Source organism: Pomacea canaliculata, linkage group LG1 (genome assembly GCF_003073045.1).
Source record: "Pomacea canaliculata isolate SZHN2017 linkage group LG1, ASM307304v1, whole genome shotgun sequence".
Lineage (NCBI taxonomy): Eukaryota > Metazoa > Mollusca > Gastropoda > Architaenioglossa > Ampullariidae > Pomacea > Pomacea canaliculata.
In genome coordinates this window covers 29,312,917-29,323,601 of record NC_037590.1, presented here as the reverse complement: position 1 = coordinate 29,323,601, position 10,685 = coordinate 29,312,917, and the positions used below count along the sequence as shown (strand labels likewise).

The window sequence follows — 10,685 nt, the reverse complement described above, 5'->3', positions numbered from 1 at the left end:
TACGTGGGACAAAGAATATTGCTTAATAGTATCCTTGACTCACACGTTGTCATATTGTGTTTTTTGTGTTTTTTTTTTTTTTTTTTTTGCCTAAATTTAGTGAACGGGAATTTCCGAAATATGAAGGGTATTTTCGTTGACCTGATCCTGCCCAGGTAAAGGAAGATGCAGTGACTTCAGAACAGAGAAAACACTCTTTTGTTTCTGTATTATTCAGGTAAGAGTAATATTTATGCCTATATTTTCAAATACAGATACATATTTAAAACGTAATTATTGTTTTAATTTGATGCTACTTTATCTAATACTCACTAAATATAGATTCTATATTTTTAAAAAACTACACTCAAATGTTTTATGTTTTCAAGAAAAAAACATTTTATTACCTTTAATAAAAATCATAAAATATACTAGATCTGTTAAGATATTTACATGGTTATCCTTTAGTTTTATTGGCAATGACTCAAACTGTCAATACGTACATTGAAACCGAAAGTACACATGCAGTTAAATTATTGTATAGTCTGATTTACAAGTCGATCAGGACATGTATTAGCAGATAAGTTTGATTTTTCAAAGCTTTGTAAATGATTTTAATCAATGTACTCTTCACAGAAGCTTTAGTAGATCACAGACTTTTTTTTTTTTGTCATAAGTCAAATTCAGGACTTGACAACTATAACTATAACTTCGTCAGACCACGAACTAATATTACTATACACGTCGATCCATGGTCAGACTGAGCTGCGTAGTGTTGAATGGCAAATGGTGTACAACTGTCTAATCTTATATAAGTAGAGGTAAACAACCGTGATTTTGAGACTGAAAGAGTGAATGTATGCAAAATATATGTTGATATAATCTTTGCTTACATCAACCAGTCAAAGTAGTCATTGACACACATAATTATTGATTGAGAGTCAAGTTGAAAATGAAAATTATATTTTTTTGTGTTTCATTATATTGTCTTAATGTTTTAACAGGTTCCTGTTATTATACCAGCCATTACACCTATACATTTTCTTCCAATAAATTGAACAATGGGGGACACGCTTCAAGAAGACGCCATAGTTCTACCTCGTCCAGAATTGCGGGAGGCTGTAATGATTGTTGATAACGAACTGCACGATGACGATGTTAAGACACTTAAGTTTCTTTGTCAGAATCTGGTGCCAGGAAACAAGGTGAACCGTGTGAAAACTGCTCATGAGCTGATGGACTTACTGGAAAGTAGGAATCTTTTGAGTTCTGTGAACTATGACCTCATACCTGACTTGCTTCAGTGTATTGGGAGGATTGATATTGTAGAATCACTTGGGTATGATGAAGAAGAAGTTTTGACAAATAGGGATCGTGGTTTGTGCCAAATAAACCCTTTTTACATTCTTTTGTGCACAATTTCTAATGACCTGAGTGATGAAGACGTGAAGAAAATGGCATTCTTATATGGCAAGATTCCCCGATCACAGGCACTGTCTTCTGGTCTTGATGTATTCACAACAATGATCCATCATAAGACAGCTGGACCTGACAACATACAGGCTCTAAAAGACATTTTCATGTCCATCCAGAGGAATGACTTAGTTACTAAACTTGAAAATTATTCAGGTATACTATCATGCCACATTGCTGTACTATTTATCATCATTATTATCATTAATGATTTTTCTGGAACCATGCTGTCCTAAATTCATTAGTAGAGCAACTACCTCAAATCCAGCACATCTGCAGGTGGCAGCTAGGAAAATGTAAATTAGCTTTGAAAAAGCCTGGTTTTCCGATACAAGCAGTCTCAAACAGCCTGTGATGCTCCTAACAAGAGAGAGTGGGGAAAGCAGGTGCACAATAGGAAATACTTCGTTTGTCTAGGGACATGTCCACCACACAATAAAGAGATACATTTTAAGCTTTGGTCCTAGAATGGGATCACCACCAAATGACCTCTGTACACATCACCACGAGGAAAGGGTGGGTTATTCTGGGGGAAAAATCCAAGAGAACTAAAAATGAAGGTTTAGAATACATGGCATACTTTCATTAATCACCACAATGTGCAACAACAGTCATTATTTCACTTGAAGACAGGCAAGAGATTTTACCCTGGAACATGATGTACTTAAGATTTTTTTAGTCTCTTATTTAAGTTGATCTTGTATATCAAGCCATTGTGATTGTATATTTGTGATATTGTGAAATCATACTCAATCCTGTCTTTATTCACTCACTTCCTCTATTAGTCATTCTATATTTTCAAGCACAAAATGTTTCAGTTAATGATGGTTTTTTTTTTAATAGTTAAAAGAAAGAAGCTTTGTGATAGTAAGGGTTTGTTCTGTATTTAATCTTATACTGATGCTTTTCTTTGTATGCAGATGTTTTGAGAGTTTTATTACCCATATCACAATTGTTCAATGTTTAAATCTTTAGCTTCAGGAGGAGCATCTGTATTTAAGGATTTGAAAAAAATCTTCCTACAGTCTAGGAGCTCATAAATCTAATTATGTGAGTATTTATGTGACTTACTAAGTCTAGCTATGTGTGTAGGGGTGGGTGAGAGAGTATGTAAAGACACACTTTCCCTCCTATGCATTGCATTTAGGCGAAGTGATCTCTAGATCAAAAGCAGCTTCTGAAGCGAAAATGAAATGTCTGTGCTAGTGTGGCTGTGTGCAGAAAGTGTTGTAGGATTTCATTATGCTTTGTCACTGACTGCCAAACTGATTTAGTTTAGATTATAGGAAAGTGGGAAATCTTTGCTGTGCCTAATGTACAGGGTATTGAAGGTACCTAACTGAAACTTTGTCACAGATTGATGTTCCCAGTCCAGTGGGACCAAAAGCAGATGATGTTGATGTTCGAAGCAGCCGTACCAAATCATCACCCCTAATTCTCCAAAGCACTAGAATATCCAGTGACAGCTTGGAACTGCTTTGTATCCCTACCTCAAATCATCACCAGGTGCCAGACTCTGGCATTAATCCTCGCCAAAAGACACCTGATGTTTTTCCTGCAGCAAACATCACATCGTTTAGGTTCAGTCTGCCTGTAGAAGCCAATAGTTCACCTAGAAATACTAATATTGTATGTGATCCAGAAGAGACAACTGTCACTCAGCTTACACCAGGGAATGTAGGTGGTGAACCAGTGGCTCCACCTTCTCATTGTCCTGCTGCTAAAATAGCTGATGCAGCAAGAGCAGATAATCAGGCAGAGGACAGACAGGCACTGCAAGATGCACTGGACATAGAGAGTGAGTTTGATTCATAAATGTATTCATATCTTAGAAATAGATAATCATTTAATCATGAATGTGCTTCTGTCTTTGAAAAATATTATAAAGAACTTCAGCTAACAGTAAAGATGATGATAAATCAGAGTGTAGTAGTGGGATTCTGCATGCAAACATTCTTTACTTTACCTTAGCTGAGACATGGCAAACTGTTAGAGCCAAATCACACAAGTCACTTGATCCAAGACAACTAACTGGCAAGGACACAACTACCACATCACTAATTACCAGCAGTATACCAAGTACTTTATACATTTAGCTACTCATGACTTTATTGGTTGTATTTCTTGCACTTGCCTAATTTGTGATGCTTTATTCCAGTTGTTCCAGAGAAGATAAAGGAAGTGCTGGCAAAGGAAATTCCAGGTATCTGGTACATTTTTGTAGGATTAATTTTATTATTAGTTGGCTTGTTTGTGTTATAGATGGTTTTGAACTTTGCTAGTAAAAATCCAGTGTGGTGGAGTGCAACACATTTATAAATACTCACTCTGAAAGTCTTTCCACATAAGTATGTAATATGTGCTGAGATTTGAGTAAGATAAAACTAGAAAGGTTATGCCACCTAACAGTATGTTTTTGTTCCTCATAGATGAATACTGGGTTGAGATCAGCAACCATCTTTGTGTGCCTCTGAGAGAAACTGGACATAGTCCAAAAGGAGTAGGTATTATGGAGTGTCACATGCACGAAAAAAAGCAGTGATTAATCAGTGGCTTGAATTGCCTACCACAAAAAATAAAGAGAAGGTGCATGCTCGGATTGAACTTGTAAAAGCTCTCTACACTGCAGGGCCAAAGCTAATCACTGAAACGGATTGCCCAGGACCTCAACATCAACATTCAGAGTATGGGTACATTTTATTGTGCATGAATGTGAAAGCTTGTGGAAGAGTGGAAATAAGAATCCGATGTGTGTGTGTGTGCATGAGTTTTGATGTGTGCATGCTGTCAGTGTAGTATCTCTTCCACATTTCACAGATCATAATGAAATTATTTCTTACAATCTGAGATCAAAAGTATGCATCCACATTCACTAGTATACACAAATTTGTTCTCCATTAAGGTAATTAAATTTTTTTATAATGCCCATTAAAGGTGCAATGTCTGCTTGCATATTATCAGGGGCAAAAATAGGTGGCATCTGCTTTCTCAGACAGGACAGTTTTCATCATTCTTACAATCTACAAACTTGCAAACTCTGTATCGAAAATTGATCATTCTGATATTTTTTTTATCACAAATCAGAGATCTAGATAGTTCAAGAAAATGGAAAAAAAAATTTTCCATGCATTGTCATAGAATTTTGACAGTTTGCTTATGTATTGTTCATATATATATATGCCTGATGACAGCTCTTGATCCTAGTGTGAGATATCTCTCAATGACAGTGTGATTAATATGAGAACCCTTGATCACACTTAAATTTTTAACAGCTCTTGGTTTGGATTCATGGGAGGTCTCCATGCAAGAGTCAGTTTACAGCCACAATGAAGCCTCCAGTGCAGGTGAGACTAATGCAAAAGCAAGGATTGTTATGGTTTTTTAAAATTGGCTTTTATAGATTTTGAAGTGCAGAGTTTCTTGCTCACAGTCTCTGAGTAAATGTAGATTTTTAAAATAAATGATCAAACTGGGAAGAGCTATTCGTAGACTGTTTTTATCATCTATTCAATAGTGTGTGGCATGTTTAACTCATAATCAACAGGTCATGATACTTCACTGTAGTTGGAAGGAATACATTCTGTATTTTAGTTTAATTGCAGGTTACTATAATGCAAGCAAAGGTATAAACTGCCTATAGAAGCATGCAAGTTCAAGGATATTACCTAGCAGCCAATCATTTTCAGAATGATATGATATCTGATTTGTTTTTCTTCTTAGCTTCTGCAAAATACATGTCAGTGGAAACTGTCTCACAAAGTGCATCAGGTAATATTGCTTTTTAAGACGAGCGAAAGAGCATGTGGTGGTGTAACATAGGGATTACAACTTCCATGAAATAAGTTGTTAGGTCCTCTTGACTGGATAACATATAAGGATTACTGCTACTGTTTTGACTAGATAACATTGGAATTAGTACTTAGATATGAAAGGTCATCTTGAGTAGATAAAGGGATTACTATTTTTATCTAATAGATCTTCTTGACTAGATAACAGAAATTGCAAAAGAAAAATCATGTACGAAAAACCCTGTTAAATAATTATGTTTACAGCTGAACTTATGTAAATTATTAAATGCAGCAAAGAATCGATGTCTTCGAGTATAGCACATTATCACATGGCCTACATTATCATTTTGCACGTTTTAAAAGCAGTGTGATAATGCTGCAGAAGATGTGATAAAACTGATAAAATAATTTGGAGCTAATGTAACAAAAAAGAATTCATTTGTTACAATCCAAACAAAAGTTAACTGTTTCCTACCCTTTTATGTCAGTGCAGATTGGTCAAATCACTAACAATGTGCAACGGATGAGCCTTCAATCACAGAATCCAGTTCCTATCTACAAGATGACATCCATGCCACGAGGTAAGAATTGTTTTTTTTTTATCCTACATATAATTGTGTGTACATTCACATATATGCATGCTAAAGTTGTACCGGCATTGCACACACACTCTTTTATGAAATCCTGATATTTGCCTTCCCTGCAAGTGCCTCTTGTATCACCTGTTTTGTCGTATGCTGCCTGTTAAATATGCTGCCAAAATATACAATATTTCATGATTTCTCTTTACAGGAATATGTCTTATCATAAACAACAGAAATTTCTACAAAGACGGACAAAGGCGTTCCAAAGAAATGCCAGTAAGAGAAGGAACAGAAATTGACAAGGGTAAGTTTCTTGATATACACATACACTAACAATGATAATGACAGTCTTTCTTTATTTGGCCAAATTTCTGTCCATACCAGTAAATATGAGTGCAACAGAGCATACACATTTAGGTACACCAGCTCTAAATAAGGAATATTTAAGTTACACTTTTTCAAACCACTAGGACAGTATATGGTGAATGAGAAGTAAATACTAAGTAGAATCAATGTTCATAATAGTTGTTGAGAAGCGTTTGCAATCACAAATTGATTGAATTAAGGAGGGTGCTTGAGATATTTTAGGGGGATATACAGTTGGCATCGGTCATTGTATTTGAGAGATCTAAAAATTATGTAGCTATGTTTCATCACTATCATTTCAGATTTGTGGGTATTTCATATCCACAAGTATTTACTCAACAGTTAAAAAGATTTTTTTAAAAACTATAAAGTGAACAGCTCTCTTTACTTTTTTACTGTGCCTATATTATTTACATAAGTCAGTAAGTCTTTATTCTAGCATTCCAAGACCCTGAAATTTCCAACAAGATCCAAAGCATCTTAATAAAGTGTTTACATAATAGACCTAGGATATTTTAATGTTAGTGTGAAGAATTGCCAACATGATTTAGTACTAAATTTAGCTGTTTATATGAAAAAGTGTAATGGTGGTCATGCTGCTTTTGAAAAAGGGAAGATATAAATGGTTTATGTAACAAACTGAAACTATTTAATACTTATAAATGTCTTGTAATTGTTAATTATTGTGCACTTTCATATCCTTTGGTGAATCTAGCTGCTAGGGCATGAAGCATTTTAAAAGTTTTTTTAAAAATAGGAGATCATAGTCCAATGTTATTCTTCAAATTATTCGATGCTCAGTTACTACTGATTCCTTTGTATGTTGCTGAGATATGGAGTTTATATTATTGTTCTTCTTGTTCCCAATCATCCCAAGTGGAGAATAGGGCTGCAGTGAAGTTTATATGCTAATGGTTATATTGAAAAAGTCTAAAATGTTTGCACCGAAACATTTTTGGAAAGTCACACGCAGAATTTCCAGTAGCATAATACATGGTGAATGTGGTTGCTATCCATTGTTTATTCATGCACATGTAAAATAAATGGCATATTTGTTAAAGTTATTTAATTTGCCTCTCTTAATTTTCTCTTCCCAACCATTGAACTCATTATTTGTTTTCTTTTAGTTTTACTGATTTTCTAGATTTTATCAAGATAGTTTAATTTCTTTGCACCACTCTTGGCAACAGAATAAAAGTACAAGTCCATGTGTATTTTATTATCTTTTCCTCTCAAAATCTCTAAATATATGTTTGATGTAGATATCTGTAGCATATCAATGAATAAATTGTTTAAATTTTACTAGCATATCTAATTTTTTCAGCTTTACTGCACTCCACAGTTTTAAGAGTAAGGAATCACTGTCACCAAAGGCTTAAATTATCTTACACTGTTAATCAATTAAAAGAAATTCTGGGCAGCTTTGTTCAGGTTTCAATAGCTTAAAAGGTAGGTTTACTGTCATATAAAATTCATCGATCTTCTATCTCCTTATTCTTTTAAAACAAACAAACAAAAAACTAACACACAAAATTCTTGAATGACATTTTCAAAGGCTTTTGGGGCTTTGTTCTTTTCACAGAAAAGCTGATGAGAACATTTGGCAACCTGGGTTTTATTGTGCAACCGCATGATGATGTGACAGACACAGGCATGCTACAAGTCATCAGCCAAATGGCTCTGGAGGATCACACAAGTTATGATTGCTTTGTTTGCTGCATTCTTACTCATGGCCTCCAAGGAGAACTGTATGGTGTGAATGGCATAACTGTCCCTATCAAGGATCCTGACAGGACCTATGCGTGCACAAAGTTGCCCTACCTTGTCTGGCAAACCAAAACTGTTCTTCCTTCAGGCTTGTCAAGGTCGTGACAAGCAGCCAGGTAACACCAAAAAAAAACCTAAAGACATTCCCCTTTTTACCCCTGGCAAAAACTGGTTTTTATGTAACATTTTTAATTGTTCTAATATTGTTGTTTTTTTGTTTGTTTTTTTTTGTAACAGGTTACCCTGACATACAGACAGATGCACCCATTGCCACAGATAGTCCACAAGAGATAATCCCCAATGAGGCAGACTTTCTTCTAGGCTATGCCACTGTTCCTGGTTATGTGTCCTACCGCAGCAAGACACGAGGATCGTGGTATATTACAAAGCTCACAGAGCTTTTGTCCAGGCATGCTTACGAGTGAGCATACTTCTAAAAAGTTCATTATAGCATAACTTTCTTTTCATGCCACTAGGCTTTTCAGTAGTTATTAGCCTTTGTAAACACAAACATTTTTGTCAGTGGGAAAGTCATGCCTGTGCTCTGCATTAATGTTCATCTTTATAGATCACTTGGAGATTTTTGTGGTTAGTTCGCCTGACTTCAAAGCAAAAGCTTTAAGGGTCATAGGCTGGTGAATGAAAAACTTCCTCAGTCCAAGCAGAAGTTATGAGTACTTTATATATTGGGGAAGATTAAAGGCTGCAAATGAATACTGGGTTTTGAATTTTTTATGCAACACCTAATGACATAATGAACAACTTATAATTTACCACTCCTATGGCAGTTAGGCTAATGGAACTTCACTTAAGAGGCTGATAATGAAGGATGATTTTTTTTAATTTGCATTTAGTGCATATTTACATATTCAACCAAACAGCTCAGGTTTATGCTTACTGAAAACATTGAACTGCTTAATTCAATCAGATGCTATAGCCAAGGAACAGTTTTAACCAACAACTAAAATAACCATTATTGCCTACTTCAGAGTACTTAAGTACAACCAGATGTTATGTCATATTACGTTGTTTTGGGTTGTGGTTAGCTGTGCAGCCCAACATATCTCTTCAACACCTAAGGTTTCTAATGGCCATACCTCCCCATTGGTTTATAAACAATGTCATGCTATGTGAATGGGCAAAAGGCCTTCCCAATGGCTAGGGCATACAGTGCAACTCATGTTCATATGGTGAACATGGGACTTTTGGGGTAGTTCTGGAAGACTAAAATGTCATGTGGATCACAGTATTCCATATATAAAAAAAAAATCTCTATGCCATTCTATTTGATCTTCCAACGAATTTTCTATTTCTGTCATGATCTTGCAGACATGATATCCTTGACATCCTGACACTTGTCAATTATGAGGTTGGGCGAGGAGATGCCAAGATGGAAGATGGAATGTTCAAACAGTCTCCAGCACCAATGTATTCACTGAGGAAAAAACTCCTCTTTACTCAACTTAGCAACTGATGACAGCATATGGAATTAGTATGGTCATTACAGTGCTGAACTCTTTGAAATAACTTGAATGATGACTTCATGCATGTAGAAGGCTGTGTGTATATATATATAGAGAGTATTTAAGTTTGTAATCTGACATTGTTTATATTGGTGGTAAATATTAATCACAAAATTATGTTTACCAGTTAATATTTTACCTAGGATTGACTTGATTTATAAACTACAGGCAGTCCTCGGGTTATGTCAGTCCCGAGTGGTTACGACACATCTCCCATTTATTGTATAAAGCCTTGTTTCGACCTTAGTGGTTTTGCGTCATAAACATTGTAACCCGAACTTCGTGTTTCATTTCATTATAAAATGTATTTTATATGTGTTTTTTGATAATTATGGTGTTAAATAGGATAAGTGCTTACAGTATGTTATTTACGTACAGTATGTATGTATGTTCTGACTTACAGCGAAAATCGGTTTACAATGCGACGTAGAAACAGAACAGCGTCGTAAGTCGAGGACTGCCTATAATATACATTAACTATATATATTGATTGTATTGAAGATTTCAAAAGACAAGCCCACGACTATAGATACTGCACATATGGATGTCCATCTTTTGTTAACAGTAGAGAAAATCTGCCAATGAACTCTTCTGACTTTTGCACATTTAATGCCATAAATATATCATTGTTAAGAGACAGTAAATGAGCTTTTTACAATCTGCAAAGAATGTGAATTTCTTCTTTGTTCCTCATAATTAGATACAGCTGAAAAAGCATGAGCAGAGGTGATCGTTTATAAATTTATGTGTTTTATGTACTTGCACACCACTCGCCACTTGGGCGAACTTTTATCAGCTGCTGTCTCTGTTCGGTCAACCCTGGCAACCAGTCAAGGGAGTAAATTTCATCAGAGATCTGTTTTTACCTCATAAATTTTTTTTTTAAAAAGAGAAAAGCAATTAGGGGCTTGTTTTGAGCATTTGCTAACTGAATCTCTCCATCCACACACCTTGATTTGCTGATATAAGTGTAGAGGGCTGGATGTCATTTGGGAAATTCCTTGAGCAAATGACATAAGGTGCGACATCAAAATAAGGTGACGACAAACGGAGGACATAAAAGAAATTGGAAGAGAGCAGATGACAGCGTGTCAGAGAAGGAGCATGGATGTGTGGCGCAGCTGTGGCCATTGTTCAAGCCCGTGCATTAAAGGGTTGTGCATCTGCTGACAGTTCCTGTCTTTTTGGTTTGTGTGTTGGACTGT

At 35.5% G+C, this 10,685-nt stretch overlaps 1 protein-coding gene across 1 annotated transcript; it reads left to right on the top strand.

Moving 5' to 3' along the window:
- Positions 1 to 100: 100 nt before the first annotated feature.
- Positions 101 to 10,647, top strand: LOC112560982 (caspase-10-like). Its single transcript, XM_025233081.1, is given in 15 exon segments — positions 101 to 217; positions 984 to 1,608; positions 2,428 to 2,484; positions 3,014 to 3,250; positions 3,611 to 3,655; positions 3,882 to 3,952; positions 4,115 to 4,136; positions 4,725 to 4,796; positions 5,173 to 5,220; positions 5,732 to 5,821; positions 6,033 to 6,128; positions 7,773 to 7,975; positions 7,977 to 8,073; positions 8,195 to 8,378; positions 9,287 to 10,647. Coding segments are annotated over 14 exon segments (1,935 nt in total). The 5' UTR covers positions 101 to 217; positions 984 to 1,040; the 3' UTR covers positions 9,432 to 10,647.
- The last annotated feature ends 38 nt before the right edge of the window (positions 10,648 to 10,685 follow it).